Here is a 19,908-nt window from a genome sequence, read left to right as displayed (position 1 = left end):
CATGTACAGCTTGCATTGGTGGCTTGTTGCATACTAAGCTACCTGCAGCAGGTGTTTTTTCTCAACACAACGCCCTCAACAGCATTTCATGTTGAAAAGCTCTCCCCTCTACCTTTTTTGGAAGGTCTTTCAGATAAGGGCAGCATCCGGTACACCCTGAAGGCATTGTTTCCTTTCTTTATACTTTTGTCCTTCACTTCTTCTATGTCAGGCAGGGAGTTCATAGCGCAACGGAAGTTTGCTTTCCATGTCTTTGGATCAGGTTTATCTACTCCTGACTGGTATTTTCCTGAGCAAGGAAAGAAAAGAAAAGTTAGGCACATATGACACATGATTGAAGATTTGAGGCAAATTAATAACAGCGTAGGTTAGCTTCAAGGTATCAGCCTTTGGTTCCCATGACAAGCATTCTAACAATAGCTGAGGTTGCAAGAGAGTGCTGTGATCTCATTCTCATGCACATTTCTAGAACAGATGATGAACGGTTTGTGCTCAAGAAAGACTCAGGGCACTGCAGATCTGATGTGACTCCATAACAACATGGAAAAGCTTGCACAGCATTTACCTTTATTATATCTGGCTCAAATCCATAGAAAGGCATAAAAAGCCTAAAGGCCTATGTCTACAAAGTGCTGACTGTGCACTACTCCTGACAGTTTTGAACCCAATTGCTAACATTTAAATCAATTATGTTTTACTGTGTTCCTCAATGCAAATGAGTTATGGCACTTCAATTAAGCTGGAGAGTATCACAGGCCTTGAAAAAACACTTAGCCTCCCACAAATCTGGAAACTTAAATTCACTCTCTGTGTTAGTAAAAGCTAAGACAAAAAAGAAGGAAAATGTAACTTTAAAAGGGAAAACAATGTGAAAATCTGTCCTGCAAAAAGAGAGTTCCAATACCTGTGTGAATTGCCCAGTTTCTAAATAAGGGAGCATCTTTTTCAACATCCCAACCATGTCTTGCGGCATGCATCCAGGGAATCTGAAAAATCTTCTTCTCCTGGAAGGGAAAACAAACAGGAAATGCCAACACTGATAGACTTGAGGAATCTTCTGATGATTTTAAGTCACTAATTTATAAGCACAGTTTCAGCATTTTCAAGTGTTTTGCTCCTTTCTAGCCCAGTGTCACTGTCACTGAAATCAACAGGAAAATATCCATTGGCATCACCAAAGCAGAGCACAGTCCAAGTGTATGAAATACTCAGAAGCCACTTCAGGGAAGATGAGCCTGGCAGCTTTCCGAGCTGACACATGGAAAAAACATGCAGTACTACACATTTCTAAGCTTTCATACAAAGCGTTGTTTTGTCAGCACAGACACTTTTATGATTAGCAAAAATGTATCGGAAACCAAACAACCATAGGAACAGAGCAAAATCAAGGGATTTAGAATTCAGCCAATAAAAAGTAGCATGGTGAAGAAAAGAGATCTTGTAAATTTGTATGCCAAGCAAAAGAATATCTCAGCGGCAGACATCTCTCCAGTGGGGATAAAAAAACCAGACACACTCATGTGAAGAAGTGCATTGAAGATACCTAAACACATTTTAGTTCAGAAACTTTAGACCAAAGAAAAGTGCAATTAAAGAAATGCAAAGGAAGTTTTTTTTTTTAATTTAGTTTTTTTAACACAGAGCTAAATCAGGGCATGCCTTATATGGTGTCAGTATAAACTGATTCCCCAAGGGATCATGGAAGATCCCTGGCAACTATTAAAGATGATAGTTTTAGGATGTAACTCCAGCTCTGGGGGTTCAGTGACTTTCAGAGCTTGAATAACATGTTTCCTACACTCCTTCCACAAGCACTTAGCACACAGGATACTGGGCCAGAAGGATGCTGGATCAGATGTGCTTTTATGTCATACAACACAGTAACGAATTCCTTTGCCCTGACCTAGAGGGCTGCTTCAGAACTCTTCATGCTGTTTTCTTCAAAGCCATACAAACCGAGCTTTTTTCTCCCCTATTGGGAAGAATACTTTCTGGCTTCACATGCAGACATATTGCACTATAAACTCTGTCACTGCAGGTTCAGATCCAATTATCAGTCTGTGAAGAGAAAAGTACTTCCAGGGCAAAATGCACCCTCCTCCTGCAGCAGCCACCTGAGCTATGCTGCCTGAATTCCACCCTAAAAGAACCTATTTCTTCCTACAGACTACATACAACTCTAGACAGGCAGCTCTCATTTAAATGACTGTATTGTAGATATCTGGCCGGGTTAGATGAATCCTTCACCCTTTCCCCTTTCCCCAGCAACCACTTTTCTTCCCTGACTGGTTAATATTTCACTCATGCCAAGGCTACGTTTATTTCCCTTCCTTCCCATGTGATCTTTTCTTCTTCTGAGCATGTGTTTTGTCCTTCAACTCATCTTTAATCCTTTCTGTCATGTTTACTTGTTCAGAATTGCATTCTTCCTTTCTTGCTTGGCTTCATCTTTAATTTGGTGCAAGCAATGATTTAATATGTTCCTCATTCCCCTCAAGTCCTCACACTCAATATTCTTCTTAATGTAGTTCCATCACTTCTGTCACGTGTCTTTTGCCTCTTTACTCTTCCCTCTACATATAAGTAAATCATCCACAGAGATACTTCTTTTCCCAACTCAAAGCAGTCAAAAGAAAGCCTCAAAGCCACTCTTTGTGGTCCACAACACTACTGTATTCATCAGACCTAGAATAAGCTTCCCTGCCTTTAGTCTTTCATAGACTATAATAAGCATAGGAAAAAAAATCATCACTTCAATAGAAAACAGTTTCTATCAACAAGAACTTCAAGAATAGACCAGATTAAAATAGAGCATATGATAATTCAAAACCTAGCAGACTGAACAAGACTCCAGACATAGCATCCTGTCATCATCAACTGTACTCACTGCTTCAAAAGAAGCTGCAAGGACACTCAGCAGTAGTCTAAGTGGTCATTACAGTGCTTTTGTTCATTACAGAAAGTTCTTCCCAATCCCAGATATCTTGAAGCATAGGAATTATGTCAAATCATCACACAAATAACAAAATCACAGAAGCTATGTGTATTATAATTTTATAATACATATATAATTTTACACTCCTATACAGAAATTACATATTATCTCATCAACTATGAAATATCTAATCTTCCCTGAAATCCTGCAAAGACAGCTGATTACATCAATACCATGTAGTAGAGTGCTCTGCTCTAGTTTACCTGGATACTTTCTATTTAAATAATACTTCTTTATTTCAAACATTATCAAACATTACCTATATTCTTCTTCAGCCAGTGCTGCCTAATAATGACCTTAACAGGAAGGGGTCATCAGTGCTTTCCCTCAGACTTGGAAAACCATGTGCTGACTGGTCCAGCATTCCATCACTGGACTCTTGTGTAGGAATCTCATGTTTCTGTTAAAAAATTAGCCTCACCTAAAGTCAAAACAACAACCCACAAAACTTTTGCACTGTAACAGGAATTGCTACCAAACTCCAGTGGGAATACCAAAAGGGAAAAGCTGTGACATTCCTAGAAATAGGCATGAAAAGGAAAGTAGATCAAACCTCAGCTGATTACAGCAGCATGGTGCTACTAATGCCAAGGTTGTGGTTTCAATCCCTGCACAGGCTATTCACTTAAGAGTTAGACTTGAGGATCCTCAAGTGGGTCCCTTCCAACTCAGAATATTCTGTGATCTGTGATCACTGGGAGCTCTGGGACTGCAAAATGCTTGGAGCGTGAGACCATATACTAGCTACAAAGTCAGGACAAATCTTAAACAGTAGCATCCATCTCCAAGATAATACTCCAAGCATCCATCAAAGCAGTGGGTTGTCTCTCCATTACAGCTCGAAATGTTTCCTTTTCCAGATCCATGAGGAACGCTGACCTCTCCTACTCCCCCTCCTGACATCCCCTCTGCCCACTGCTGAACTATGTTGTTTCATTAACACCTCCCAGTTTTGTCTCTCTGGGAAGGCAAAGAAAAGTAAAGAAGGTAAAGGTATTTAGGGAAGGTAAAGGTAGGGAAGGTAAAGAAAGGTAAAGGGAATTAAGAAGGGAAGGCAAAGAAATTCTCTTCCTACTTCATGCCACTCAGAAGGATAACATTTTCACCAAAGAGGTACACAAGTATTTATGCTTCAAGGCCTATAAGAAGGGGTTTGTTCTGGAGGTATAATGATGAACTGACAGTAGGGGAAAGAATTATTTTCACCTGTACCTGATTTGTCATTTCTAACTGAGAGAGATTTAATTCTTTCTTCAGTTCAGAAAAAGCCCCCAAGAACAGACAGCCAATAACAACCCAGAATGGTAATAATGTCTCTTTCATATTTAAACCTTATTTCCTTAAAAGCTGTGCACACACATGAGTTTCATTCTCTTGATAATCTGACACACCTTCTTACCTAAACTGTGAAGTATCCTTTACCAAACTCTGATTAAAATACTACAGCCTATAAAATTGATTCTGTGGGTATAGAACAGGCTGTGATACACATGACACTTCACTGGTTCCATGCATGGCTTCATTTATGGTCAAGATTTACAGTAAAAATAGAAATATTTTTGGTTTAATAATCCATTGTTGAAATGAATGTGCAAATATTTTTACACAGAAATGCTCAGGAGTGCAATTTTCTTGTTGAGCATAACAAAGGCAATCCAGGCAGATGCCTAACCAGAGGGTAGAAGTGGGGAATCAGAGTTTAATAAACCTCAACGCAGACAATTTTTTTTCAGGATTAGGCAGGAACGCCCAGCAAAGGACAGCAAATACAGTGTCAGTAGGAAACCTAACACCAAAATAGAGATATTCAACCAGAAAGACCTGAACATGGGACTCAAATTACAAAGCCAACAGTAAAAACCGGTCTCCTCTTCAGCTGTGACCCCATTATGCAAGAACAAGGACCTACTCAAATTCACAGTGCAGCTAACTAGGGAATGGATAAAGCAATATTTATTTACCCAGCCACAGCATGAGAGTCACTGATGCAGGAAGTTACTGAGAAACAAGGTTCACAGATGAAATTTAAAGTGCTCCTGATAATTTCATAGTCATGAGCATTTCTAGCTTTGAAAGCTGAAAGAAAAGGTAGTCATTTCAATTGCCATTCCTCAACTCTAAAAATGAGTACCTGAGTACCACAACTACTACTGCTATAGGGAGGACACCAGACTATTTGGCTTAGTGACTTAACCAGACAGGCAGTTCCTATGTTCCTGCCCCTGATTTTGTGTATTTCCACCCATTCTGATAATAAAGTAGCCTCTGTAGCAAAAACAGCTTCATGCTTTTCAGTGTGGTGAATTACTCTCCTGCATAGTGCAGAAAGCATGCAACATTTCCACGATTCATTACTATTCAAAGTCTCAAATACACTCCTAGATTTTACTCAATCAAACAAAATAAATTCAAATTGGGCACTGACATTTTTAAGCTCACGATTGTGCTCTCAAAGTGTCTTGAGCACTTAGTAAGAGCTCAGGACCAGGGATATTAGGTTTGAGTCTGGCAGGGGAAAAGTCACCCTATTTTCTCCCGAGCTGAGAAGTGTCAGAGAAGTCACACAAGTCTGAAACAGCAGATTGTTGCTTCAACTCAGTCTAACACAGAACATAGTCTTCCTCCTCAGGAGAGTATTTTGAACACATGCCTCTGATGCTACTTGTTGAACAATGTGCTCCCAGGTTAAAAAAAAAAAGTCCAAGTAGAGTCTTCAAAAACACTCACTTCAACAACAAAGAGTTGGAAAATGCTTTTAAATGAGCCACAGATCTACCAGGCCAAAGCAGGACGATTCAGATCTGGCAGGCAAGACTGGAGGAACAGGCTCAGCAGGAAGAATTCAGCTTTGCCCTTCCTCCTTGTCACCCCTTTGAAAACTAGGAATGAGCTGATTTACCTATGCAGACCTCAGCCACTGCTATCAAGCTCCCCTTCAGCACATGCATGCACATCCCCCCTTACCTTATTTAGCCATTTCAGCCCCGGTATTCTGTTAGAGTTGATTTGTTCTTCCAGCCAGGGCCGCATCCGCATCCTTTCGACAGGCATTGTCACCCACCTGGGAAGGAGCTGCAGGGAACAAGGGACAAGGTTACTTGTTTGCCAGGCAGAACTCCCAGGCAGCTCCTCCACCTCTGCACAGTACACTTATTAAAGCTTTGCAGGCTGAACAATTGTAAATATAAACATTATTTTAGATCTGTGTGTGAACCTCCCCTAAAAGCAACTGAGATGATAAAGTCTTCATTATGGCAGAAAATATTCTTCTGGTACACTTGTATTAGGAATACCTTCATCTGAAGATGACATAGGATATCAGCAAAAGTTTGTCTGCTGATACAGGTGGGATACCAGAAGACACAAAGAAAAACACTTACACTCTTGGAGACACCTCTTTTTGGTCCACATACCTGCATTTGCAGAAGACCTTTTTTTGCCAAGAAAAAAAAAATATAATAAAAAATATCACATGCAGGAGGCATCATTGTACTAGCTAAAATGATGCCTCTGCTAACAAAAGGGCTTTGAAATGGTAGTTTCAGTCCCATGAACTTGACTAGAATTAATAAAAGTACATTTTACATCACAGCAATTTAGCAGAGCACTTTGATTCTGGCTGAGTAGTTTCACCCCCTCCCTCCAGCTTTCTCTGATCAATCCACTCACTGATTTTTTAGCTGCTATTTTACATTTCAGTGCTGTTCAGCTATGAAGTGAGTGCTTCACACACCCCTCAACTACACTACGCCACCTTTTATTATCCAGTTAAGACTCAAACTGACTTCTTTTTCTGTCTCTCTCTCTCACACATGCACACATGACCTCAATGCCACTTCCCTGTTTAGAGCTGTAAATTATTGACATAAGAGTCCAAAGTCTTGAACCTGAGGCAGAAAATTTTAAAAATATTAACCAACTGGCACTAGAGGCAGATTAAAGCACCACATTAAATGTCTGTTAAGCACCCTGGAACCCATCATTTCCACATTCAAGTACTTGCATTTAGGCTGCTGCTTCTCCTTGCCCCCTCTGCACCGGGCTCAGCTCCTTCCTCTCTCTTTTGCTCTTCACATCTGTGTTCTCTGCATCATTCTTAACTTCTCTGCTCCACTATCCTTGTCACCTTTGATCTTAAAAATAAAAAAGAGAAAGAAAAATTTGAAAGCACACAGCAATGGCACAACTGTAAATGGGTTTGTTCTCGCTTCCTATGGGAGTACAGGCATGGGACAGACTAACAATTAGGCAGTATCAAGCCCACACCCAGCACAAGAGGAAGAAAAACGTTCAAAGTTTCCTCTCATTGCTCTGAGGAGATGTATTTCCTTGAAACTAATAAGGAATTAAAATCTGAATGTAACAATAAGGTTCTTTGATGTGTTCAGACAATTTACCAGCAGCCATGCTCACACTAATCTCTTAGCAAACATATTAGTATTTTGTTTACTACTGCACGGAGCTGGTCACTTGTGCTTCAGCTGCAGCCTCTTGCAGTAAACTACAAATTTCTAAAATAGCTCAGAAAACGGTTGCAATTGCTCAGCTCCCTTTCAGGTTCACTTCAGATATGAAAAAACAGCCAACCCCAAGAATCCAACAGCAGACAAGCCCTTGTGCATATCCCTTCTCTGTGTAAGAGGGAAGCTGTTTTCTGGGCAAGGGTAATGTGGGTTCAACTTTTTCATCCCCAGGTTGGTGGCAAGCAATGCAGTTATGCTGCTGCACCCCCCTCCCCTTGGCACCAACAATCTTCATCCAGGTTGCAGAATGTGTACAGGAGATCTCTACCATCTTCCCCTACTACAGTCTGAGTCAAAGCTGAAAAATGCAAATGGAAATGTACTAAAAACATGAGCAAATTTTTATTTGTCTGACAAGAAAGAAACAATTATCTGCAACAGATGCATTTCTTTGTAAGGAATCTTTAAGTATGCATGCACTTTGAGTAAATTCCTGGAAACACTGTGCATTAGGTTCAATACTCAATATGAGTGATCCCATTTAGCAGTTGGACTCATCTTCTGGGTAATGAGCCTCTAAGACAAATTTCAAACCCATCTGAATGAACAACTTAGACAGAAGGCAAAAAAGTCATCTTGAAAGTAGCAGCATGTTGCACACTTGGGACAGGCAACATGGAGGAAACAGAAGCTGCCTTTGTACAAAAGCAATACATCTCAGGAAGCAAGAAAACTGCCAACAATCGCTAATACGAGGAAGCCAGTCTTGCCCAACATGGCAGAGTTGAGCCAACCTGTCTTTTCCCTCCCACATTCCTGGGGGCTTCCCCAGCTGCTCCCCTTTAGATGCTGTGGAGAGGTGCTCATCTCCTTTTTGGCATGCTGGGATTCCTCTGGGATTAGCAACTGCAGCTGTCAGCACACACCTTTCCATCCATTACCCACACCAAGACAAATTAATCCAAGGTAATCAGGAGAAAAGTTTGGCTTGTGAGAAGAGAGGAGTGGCTCCCAAGACCTATTCAGCATAAAGTAAATTCAAACCCAGGTACAAATAATCCTACAATGATGTTCAGCTGGAGGGAACAGTGATAATCTTCTGGAGTTATGTCCTTCACAAAGGAGCAAGCACAGCCGTGCTTCTGCTCATCAAAACAAAACCCCCACCACATGCTCCTTTTAGAGCACATGCTGCTCAAAATAAAACTGGATGTCTTCAGAAGACATTCCCAGACCTGTCTGCCTCAGGACAGCAATGACCACAATGGTGCTAAAATGTAACAGGGTTTTTGTCAGTTGCATGTCAACAACACCCTTTTGATGAAAATACCAAGTCAACTCTACCGAGTAATTGCCTGTAAGAAATGAAGGTGCAGTATCTCCATCCAGAGCTGTCAAATGCATGATTAATTTGTACAGACAGAAACATCAGCATCTGCAGTGCCTTAAAAGTAGCTCCTGTCTGTCCATAAATGGAATTTGAAGCCTTATTCCACTGGCTCCAGGTGGGAGGACCTGGAGTCCGTCCATCAGTGATTAAAATCAGATTAAATCACCTGACTTTAAGAGTCATTCCAGTTTGTAAAGACATTTGAAATGCTCCAAAATAGGCAGCAAACGCATGCCTATTTCAAGTTTCAGGGGCCATTGCCTAACACCACGCCAGCTTCACCACCCATCTGAATATATCAATTATAAAACAAACCTACGAAATCAGAAACTAAGATGAGCCCTATAAAACAACAGGTATGCCAAGTTTCTTGCCAGCCTCTCTTCAGTGTTTACCCAGCTGAAAGAAAAAAAGCAGGAACAGTCAATCCTTTTAAGGAGAACAAAACATCAACATTTATGATCAGCTTCAATGTTGCCCTTCCCCTGCACATTCGCACCTAGAAGACGCTACATACAGCTGTTGGTATTTTTTGTACCCGGGGCAAGTGCACGTCTAACAGTATTTTCAGAGCTGCCAACACATCCAGGTCCCACTGGCTTCACTGCTACCATGATCTCCTGAGCTGTGGGTACCCATCTGCTGGCCTAAGGAAACCTCTTCAGAAGCCTGGTTACTTTTGACTGCCTGAACCTTCACACTCTGGTTAATCAGGAGAAAAATGGCTTAATGCCTTCCTTGTGTCACTTGACACCATCTTCCTCCACACTGCAGAGACCATGGATGGAGCCAGGGAGAGGAACAGAACCAGCTGGGAGGAAGGAAGGAGCAGAGGGAAGGAGCAGCACCAGCTCCACCAGTGACAAAGAAGCACCTTGTACTCCATCGCTCTACAGTCCCATCCCAGCTTTGCTGCATGCTAACATTACTCTTCGCATAGTCAGCTTTCTGAAGAAGTCCAGGAACTTAGCAGGCTTCACAGGAAAATGATTAATATTCCCAGAGACCCAAAGCTGAAGTCTTTGTGGCATTATGTTGAAAATAATTCCTGTTTGTTTTTTCTTCTGGTTTCTCATGGTGGAGGAAAGGAAGACTAATCACCAAGAAACACAGTCAACTGCAGATGGGACCTCAGAAAGCATTTTTCTGCCCTATCTGAAAAGAGGAGCTCATTTAGACACTGTAAGTAGGACTACCTGCTAGGATATCACTCTATGATTCTTAGTAAGGCATTCTTAGTAAGACAGCCAGTCTTCAAAAATCACTATTTTTAATCATGCCTCCTACAAATGTATTAAGACTGGTAGCTCCAGGAATATAATTTCTGTTTTCTTGCTCTATTTTTACCACCTGTCTTAATATTAGAGGGGACCACAGTCAGGGGCATTTCCTGTTTCAGAGGTGGGTGCTTAAACATATCGATGGACATGAAGACATCAATAAAATTATTCCCAAACCAACGGCAGGTGGGCAAGACATCAGCCCCAACTCACTGGGATTTGCATAGAGGGGGAGGCCACTGGGAGCCTGTGAAAAGCCATTCCCACTCAAGAATCATGGCCCATGGATTGGCTGCCACCACAGTTTATGGAGGGATTATTTTGATCTTCTTCAAAGCTTTAATTACTGCACTGTTCATGCTAGTCCTGTGGTCAGTTCAGCCTATTTTTTGCAATGAGGAACTTCAAGAACATGGTGAAGGCTACTCCCCAACAAGGTACAAACTGGTTGCAATATGCATATACACATATTTTCACTCCATAATGATTGATAAAGGGCTTGTAGTCCCTCCCTACTTGCAGCAAGAACATTCTAGTAAGTCTGACTTGTTTTTTCCTTCACAGAGATAACACTCCTGCCATACAGAAAGTGCAACCTTTGAGAATGAAGAGCTCTTCACTAGAATTACAGCAGCTGTAGACAGAAAGTGAAAGCAATGGCATGGCAGGCATTCTGAGCAGTACACAATGTTCTCTTTCCTTCAGTTTCACTCTGGCAGCATCTGGATAACTGAAAAGGCACAAAGGTTATCCCAAAAATACAAGCTACTCTGTGTCTGTGGGTACTTTCTTAAAAGTATATTCCTATGGAACAAAAGAAAAAAACAAAAAAACAAACAACAAAAAAAAAAAACAACAACAACAAAAAAAAAAAAAAAAAAAAAAACAAAAAAAAAAAAAAACCACAAAAACCTCTGGAAAAGCAGTTCTTCTTTCCCTATCACAAAAGTTAAAAGATTTACCAGTATATGGAAATATTACTAATGGTTGTGAAAAGTTAGGGTGGGATAGGATCTTGGAGGCACACTTGTGAAGTAGGTCACAGCCTTTGCTCAAAGCTGTGGAAAAACATCTGTTCCTCAGAGGATATGTGCAGAATATTGCATGGTATCAATTTATTTTTTCTCTGCAAACATAGAACAGGCAATATTATTTTTAGAGAAGTTATCTTTACTTGTGCTTTGCTGATAAACTTTTAAACTATTCCCTTTGTTTACTAAGGCTGATGCAGTTAAGAAAAGCATCAATCATCCCGTGTGACCAAAGAGATATGCTGAAATGAGACCATATGCTAAATTTAGGATTCAGAGAACTGGGTTCTGTATTTGTGTCTGTGCCAAGACTGTTCCAGCATACATGGAAACATGATCTTTTTTTAAATAACAGTACTTGGAGCAGAATTCTGCTCTTTAGTCACAGACTGAACTCTGCCTTCATATAGGATTTTGCAGTATGACCACCTTTTTCAGCTATTCTGCTGTGAATACCACTTCCAAAGATTTCACCATCTGTACTCTGAGAAAAGCCCTGCTTAGAAGTCAAACTCATCAGAGGGATAGAACCTTCTCTCAGGTAAAAAAAACCTGTTAGACTCATCTGCCCAGAAATACTTCAGAAATGTGAGATTGACACTGAAAGGAAAACAGAAGTGCACTTTACTCAGTTGCTTTGGCTGTGGACACCTGAATTCCCCCTGCCCGCAGTGTGTGGGGAGACAAGACCTCTGCCTGGTACCTTTCCTATCTGCCATGAGGTGGAGGAGGATCTTACCACAGGTGCTGCAGAACATGCCTTCTTTCTGATAATCCCAAATTATGCAAATATCCATATTTTTTTTTGGAACCAACAGCAAAACACTTCATTAAAGTGTAGTAAATGAGGAAAAGTGGGCATTGCCATTTTTAGAGGTACAAGGGTTACAGATTCAAAGTGAAATCCTCACTTAGATACGAAGCAAGAAAACCCATAAAAACCAGTAATGGACTTTCTGGACTCATAGCTAGTTAGAAAACAAAACTTATGCTCTCTGGTCTTTTAATTGCATGCAGTGGTGCCTCCTTTTCCTTACCATTATTCAGTCAGTGATGCCCTGTTGAACAGGGAGGGATGAGGCAGACATCACTGGCAGATTTGTTTCTAACTAAGCACCTCTTACTGTGAGCTCCTTTAGACTATTCACCGTGGCCAGTCTGCTCCACAGACCCAGCTCCTGTGTTGGCTGTAACACTTTGATCCACACTGTAGCAACAGCAATATCTTTCCTGCTCTTTCCCAATGTTTTGGCGGCAGCAGAAAAGACTATGTCCTTCCTGTCCTTCACCAAGAAAGAGTTCACTGCAGCCAGGAAAGGTGGCACCTTACTTACTCCAGTGCCTGCAGGAAGGAGGCAACTTCATCAAGAAATGCCAGACAGCCAAGAACTGGAGAGCAGGCAGGATGGGAGAGCACAGGTGTAAGTGGTGCAAGGCATGGCCTGGCCATTAAGAAGAACCTCTACAGGCAACCACCAGGCAATACTTCACCTGCTTCCCTAGGTTCTCAAACGAAATGTGGCAGGGCTACAATAGGACTATGGCTGCTAAGGGGAAAGCTTTGTGGGGTGAAAAACCTGGGAAATCAAGCTGCTGCATGACAAATTCATGCTAGCAACAGCTACCTAACCTTCCAAGGCCCTGCAATGCAGTGTCCAGGTTGTGCCCACCACATTGCAAGGCAGATGGAGGAGGAGGGAAGTATTCAGCATGTGCTCCTCTCCTGCTGCTGTACCCAAGAACGATACACAAAGCAGAATGAAGAAAAGCCCTTTTATCCTCAAGCAACAGAGGGCAAAAAACAACCAACCTGACTTTCCCTGAAAACAAAACAAAACAAAAACCAAAGAAAACAAAGGCAAAAGTAACTTAAACATGTACTGAAATCAGCATTACACACTGCATGTTAAACACGCCCAGGAAACAGTTCTGTGAGAACTCATACTGTATATGGAGTGTGTTTCATCAGCCCTATAGTATTTCTGTTCCACCCAAAGGGTGTTAACATGCCCTGGCTGGCATTCAGACGTTACACATCAAAACAGACTCTTTCCTTTGGTTTCCATATAGAGCTTATTCTCTCTCAGCAGCAAAGACATGAGGTGTTATTTTGCAGTGATCTCAGGCCTCATTAAGGTTAGCCCTTGGATTTGTAGACTAGAAGTTCACTGAAGAAAATCCATCTTATTTTAATACAATAAAGCCAGAAGGTTGTTCTTTTTTTGCTTCTGGACTTAGCCATAATGAAGCAAGGCTTCAGCTTCTCAATACCCACAACGAAATTTCCCTTGTGGTGGCTCCTGTGTTGAACACTATCACACTTGAAGAACACAACGTCTGTGGCCGAGAACATCCACTTCTCTGGCATTGCAGCAACCTACATCAGCTGGGAACATGGGCCAGGCTTTTAACATATTGCTAAAGATCATCTCCACAGTATCCTTGCCACAATGCTCATCTGCACATGCATCGATGTCTGCTAGTCTGGTGACAATCCAAAACGATTGCTTTAGCTTCAGCTTTAAAAGAATACTTTGTTTCCTAGGGGTTTCTTTCATTTTTTTCTCAAGTCTTGCAGGGAGTGAAGATGGGAGATGCCAGATTCTGGTGGCATCAGGATGACAACATATCTTGACACACAAGAGACACTACCCCTTGCCACCTCCTCCAGGAGTCTCAAAAGCAGTCATAAATTGATTACTTATAATCTGTCCAATATCTGATTTGTTTTCTTCTTAAGCTTTGTGTTACATCTGATTACCGACCACGATTTGTCCTCAGTATCTGGAATTTCTAAATATTTTTCTCTCAAATGCTGCCTAAAAGAGAGGTGGTGACTTTTCCGTACTTCACTCAGACAAGTTTGGGAGGGGCTTGTTTACAAGAAGAGAGTTGTTCTCATGGTTGTCAGGGAGTAATTAATTCCTTGCACTGGGGAGCAGTTAACCTCGAAATAATCAATTTTATTCTAGAATTAAGCACTCACATGCGAATCCACTGCTGAATACCCCACATGTAATTGCTGCTGCTGCTAGCTGTCATTTGGAATCCATGGAAGCCAAACTCTGTGTGTTCTTTAAAGCTGTCAGGAAAACTCAGCATTTGACACCTGATTCATAAAGAATTTTCTGGCAAGGTGAAAACTAGAAGGCTATTAAAGCTCAAAAAATTATAAACAATCACTTCACTGATGCAACTCAACAGCATTCTCATGAGCTCCATGACTAGGTTTACAGGAGACATCCCTAAAACTTTTAACAAGCACTTTTACTACATGGATCCCTCTGAAAGCAGTGGGAAATTATGCATGAACATACCAGCAATATCGGAATCTTAAACTGTGAGAGTACCTTTTAGAGCCTGGGCAGTCTTTATCTCAGTGTCCTGCCTAACATTCCTTTGCCTAAGTACAGGGGGAGTGCTTTATAGGGTGCTATACATTAGAAAAGAGCCATTGTAAAAGAAAAGTGCTTAAGCTCATTGTTCTCACAATGATGATGGCTTGTGAGGCTCAGACAGGATTGCAAGTCAATGACATTTCAGAGGCACTCAAGGATGCAGAAAAAATTATTCCAGATAGCAAATACTGAGAAATGTGTTCAAGGAAGAGTTTTCACATTCACTGGCCATGACCTGCATCTGATATAATCCACCTTGCTTGGATTGGGCTTGTTTCCCACAGCTACCTTTGTTTGTATAACATACTGTTCTGCAACACACAGCAAGAACTATTTGCTCACTACACTAAAGTGTGATTTAATATTTGCTTAAAGCTTTCATTTTATTGTCTGGGCAAGGGCAGTTTCTACCACTGAAGTTAATAGCTAACCCACAACTACACCTTTGCTACCTAAAGTTCTAATTGTTAGCACAGCACTCAGATCCAGCAGCAAAAGACATAAACTACCTCTCACTACCTCTATTTTTGCTTCTCACGGAGAGAAGCAAAAGCGGCCCTTTCAGCAAAGGAATTTCTCCTTTACTTCTAAGAAAAAGTATTCAAGAAAAGTATACACTATTTCAGATTTGTAAAAAACATTCTTATGATTACTTTGACACTTTCTTTACAGACAGATCGTGGTAGGCACAGACTTGGGGGTTGGGATCCTCTGAATCACCCACTGTGAGCTGGAAACATGTCTGTCACATGAACTTATTTACAGTTACAAAAATAGCACCATGAAAGACACAGATGTGTTGAGCACAAAAAATAAATTAAATTAGTTATTACAGAGATATTGCTTGACACTGGAGAATTTAAGAAAGAAATATTTTTCTCTTGTACACCCACAAAGTGTACTAAGTATTAAATGCTTGTACTTATGCTTGTTGAAATGATATGATCTAATGCTCCTTTTCTAGAAATGCTACTCTTTCCTATGCCACAGGACATACAGGATATGAATAGTTAATAGGATTGGTTACAAAATGTACTTTTAATTTAAAGCTTTTGTGTTGATCACAGACCAACAGCAATTAGCCTCACTTTGTGATCTGCAGCAGCTATTTCTATCTCAGAAATTTCCTAAAATACTACTGAGCTAGAGTGAGACAACTCAACTCATCCACATTTCTCATCTAAGCTGCATAAATATTATTAAACTTAACAAAGTTAGACTTCTTTGGATTCTCTCATCAATCTCAAATCTCAGAACTGTTCTGGCATCTAAAAATTTTACTTTTTATATGCTTGAATGCAATGTGTTCAAATGTGTGAGAACTGGACCTCTGGAATTAAAGTTTTTCATTTCACCCCAGCACAGCTTTAGCAGAGCAGAGATTGTTCAAGCTTCTCGTCAACACCCAACCTTTTTTTCAATACAGCCCAGAAGCATGCATCTCTAAATAGAAGGACAAATGAAATCTCAAATCTAAATAGAAGAAGGAGAAATGAAATCTCAAATGAATGTATTTGAGATTACACAGCCATCCAATGTTTGTCCATCTTTTGACTAATTCACCAGGTAGTTCTCAACGTCACAAAGTACATTCTTCTAGATGCTGACTGATGTGTGGAAATGAAGTGAAACCATTCAGTCATTTCATGCCATCAGCAAAGCTGATACTGGATTACATCTTTTGGTTACCGTTGATCTGCCCCCATCTAAGTGGATGACCCCAAAGGTGGAATGCAAAAAAAAAACAAAAAAAAAAAAAAAAAAAAAACAAAAAAAAAAAAAAAAAAAACAAACAAAAAAAAAAAAAAAAAAAAAAAAAAAAAAAAAAAAAAAAAAAACCCCAAGCCAACCATGTATTTTATACCCTATTCTATTAGCAAACTCAAATCTCAACATGACTAAAACTCAAGCGCTCTGGCCAGCTGAATTACTGACTCCCTTTCATCATCCTGGGTGTCATCACTTCCACTGTACTCAGTGTACGTGTTTGCCACAGCATTTCAAAACATCCCTTCTGTGACTGAAGAAGATGCCACTTCCCATATTGCAGGGCCTTTGCCCAGACCTCTGGCTGTGAAAAGTGGCACCTGGATAAACCAGGAGTGCAGCCCCTACCCTCTATTGTGTAGTTTGCTAAGGGAGTACTGCCATGCAACAGTCTAATTTAGACAACACATTAAATAAATGGTAAAACTGAATTAATTTTTCAACCTCTCATGCTTCTTTCCTCAGTGCTTATTTCATTTTTGCCAATTGGGAAATGAAAACCAACGGAGCTGGTTTCACTTTTGTTTATATTTGGTTTCAATTTTATCCTCAAGTTTTGCTTTCATCTTTTTCATGTAACACTGTTGGGAATTCAAATGCTGCAGGCAAGCTGACAGTAATTTAAAAACATTACTCTCCTATCCTGCCCATTTTCCTATTGCAGAATTATTTTTATTTAGATAAACTTTTTAAGATGCTGTCACAATTTTAGAAAGTGTTTTGGGGTGGAGCTGTTTAGTTTTGATTTTACAGATTTATATGCCTTATCCAATTAAATTCAATACTTCACTAGTCTCACTTGATTCACGTCTCAGTTGCATATAAAGTTCTGAATAAAGGATTCAACAAAACACCTTTAAAGAGCAGCCAGTACACCAAATACACAAAAGCCCACATCAGCACCAAATGTGTTACACATATATGCATGAAATGCACATAAAAAGCTAAATTTATTGCTACCTTAATTTATTTAACAACAAAGGCAGTATCTTGCTTCGATAAAGCTGTAAGAGGCTTGCCTGGGAGGCTTGCTGTCAAGCAATATACAATATCAACAGAAATATTACAGTACAGGCTTTGTCTTCTGTGCACTTACCAGGGTTCTTCAAGTCACATATATCCCTCCATATATATAAAAAAACCCAGAACTTAACCACAGATCACACTTTACAAAACCAAATGTGTAAGCAACCCTTCCTTCTTTTATGCTGTATTACTCTAAAGTATCTAAGTCTTTTAAAAGTACTTAAAATAATTTTACAGCAAAAGGGAAATGGTTGGACAACATCCACTGTCACGTGCAGTTCAGAACAAAGGACAAATTTAACCAGTTTTGACACACTTTAATGCCATTCCTAACACCAGAAATATGCTGGAAGCTACAAACCAAGCCTGTCTAAGTTAGCTGAAAAACCATCAAACGGCAATCTGCCCTACTCTTTAATAGACAGCAATATGAAAATTATTACTTCCAAGCTTATCTTGAAAGATAGCAACCTATATATCAACAATTGCATGTTAAATTAATTAAGAGTTAAAATTTAAATTCTGCACCTGGGGTGAAACAGTATGCCACATGCAGGCAGATTTGCTCCTGGATGTGTGTCCAAGCTGCAACAAGATAAAATGTTGTCCTGAAGACTGCTGTACTTGATTTAATGCAATCTGCTCCCAAGCAAACAATGGGGTCAGAAGATTTCTGGCATACAGAAAACTGGGCTTGCAATATATTACAAATTAAGAAATCAATCATTACTGTACTGCTTACCACTTCTTTCTTTCTTCTCTAGGTCATTCAAAAACCCAGAAATTTTACATGAGCTTCCAAGAAGTTGCAAACATATCCAGCACTAACTTGAAGAGCAAGTTTTAAAACCTTTTCACAGTTTATCAATAAGAAGTATGTGCTGTACAATGTATTATTTATGCTATATACAAAATATCTTAATTTTAAGTATTTATATATATGTAGATACATAGATACATACATCTGTCTATATATATTTACATACACATAGGCTGACATTAATCTATTATTATGGATTCCATTCCACTAACTGTTAATTGTTTATTTCAGTTTTTTTTAATGGCTATTTTAATCTTAACACAAGAGTTTACTCATAGTCAATACAAAGAACCTTCATACATTCCAATAAAATTTATTTTAAAAAATTAAACCAAACCAAAACAAAAAAAAAACTCAAGAGGAACTTATTTAATTAAACCAAATAATATTTTTCATAATGCTATTCATACATGAGGAATATGCAACTTAACAAATCTGTTCCTCTCCTTCATTGTATCCAGAATCTTTTAAGCTTGCTTATTGTTTTGTTTTGCACTTGAGAACTCAAAGGACAAACCAGAAAATGTTTTGCACTAATCACAGTGTGTAGCAGCACTAGCTACAATAAAACTTCTGTAAATACTGTCTCATGGTTTATGCCCTTAATATCACAATCATTGCAAGCCTTTGAAGAATCAGGTTTCAAAAGAGCAATCTTTACAAATGAGACACAGAGATAAGCAAGAGTAACACGTGATTAGTTTTGTATCTTTACCTAGAAACGGACCATGATTTTTAATATATGATACACAAAATACAAGCTGAGGTTCTGATCCTGCAAATGTCGGAGGAATTTTGCAGGGGTACCGCTCCGATGCAATGTTAAATGCATGCAGGATATACTTAACCTGACTGTAACTGGTGTCAGGTTAACAAGTGCTGGGGTAGCAAGCCCAAATTAAACAGGATCATCATAGGCTAGTTTTTTCCTGGAAGTTTGATAAAATCTTATGCTACAAGTTTCACATAACAAAGGGCAATATGCGGTTTTGCTTCTCTCTGTTATCTGCAAATGGACTGTAGCTTATGCTTCTCAGTGGAAATTTCTACTAGCAGTTTTCAGCAATGATTCTTGATCATCATCTGCAGTAATTCTCTGTCAGCAGTCAGTGCCCAAAATTTGATACTGAACTGTCGTGACTGCTAAGTTGCACAGCAAGTTTCTCTCCAAAAGACTGACTAATCACTTGTGAACCCGAGTAAACTCCTGACATACACACAGTGGCTGTGAGCACCACAATTTACGTATTGCAGGAAAAACATGTTTTTTTGAAGTTGCCTCCCAATTGTTTTATTTGGGTCTCATTTATCTTGCCTCTTCACTTTCTTCATGACACTAATGATTTTAAAGAATATCCCCACGGTCCCTCAAGTCACTTCTTTTCCAAGTTACTTACTCTTTCACAAAAGCTCCTTCCTACCCTTCATCATCTTTGACATCCTCCTCTGTAGCTCAGCAAATTTCATTACTTCCTGAATCAGGAGAGGGGAGCAACATGGATTTGTAGTGGCATGATGGTGCTTTCTATTTGTTTTTTTAACTCCTTCCTAATAATTCCTAATCTGTCCTGTCCTTTATTAGCCACATCTTGGCAAAGAGCTTAACTTTTCATTGGATTATACAAGTTGTATGATTTTTTTCCTGAGCAGAAAGTCAGTTCATGCTTCCTTTTTGTGTACAGAAAAGTAGGATTGCAATCCCTTCCATGCGTATTACACTGAAATTGGTCTGTACTGA

General features: G+C 39.8%; 1 protein-coding gene across 5 annotated transcripts in view; it reads right to left on the bottom strand.

The window, feature by feature from the left end:
- IRF2 (interferon regulatory factor 2) overlaps positions 1-19,908 on the bottom strand; it is a 40,186-nt gene that overhangs the window by 16,210 nt on the left and 4,068 nt on the right. For 4 of the 5 annotated variants that reach the window (XM_053940177.1, XM_053940180.1, XM_053940178.1 and 1 more), the window contains 4 exons: positions 6,999-7,128; positions 5,960-6,067; positions 905-1,004; positions 113-289 (listed from right to left, as the gene is read on the bottom strand). In XM_053940177.1, coding sequence (XP_053796152.1) covers positions 113-289; positions 905-1,004; positions 5,960-6,046 — 364 coding nt within the window. In that variant the 5' untranslated portion in view covers positions 6,047-6,067; positions 6,999-7,128. The remainder of the gene's footprint in view (positions 1-112; positions 290-904; positions 1,005-5,959; positions 6,068-6,998; positions 7,129-19,908) is intronic. The other variant, XM_053940181.1, reaches the window with a different exon arrangement.

This window comes from Vidua chalybeata, chromosome 4 (assembly GCF_026979565.1).
Source record: "Vidua chalybeata isolate OUT-0048 chromosome 4, bVidCha1 merged haplotype, whole genome shotgun sequence".
Taxonomy (NCBI): Eukaryota; Metazoa; Chordata; class Aves; order Passeriformes; family Viduidae; genus Vidua; species Vidua chalybeata.
This window is presented reverse-complemented; position numbering and strand designations above follow the sequence as displayed.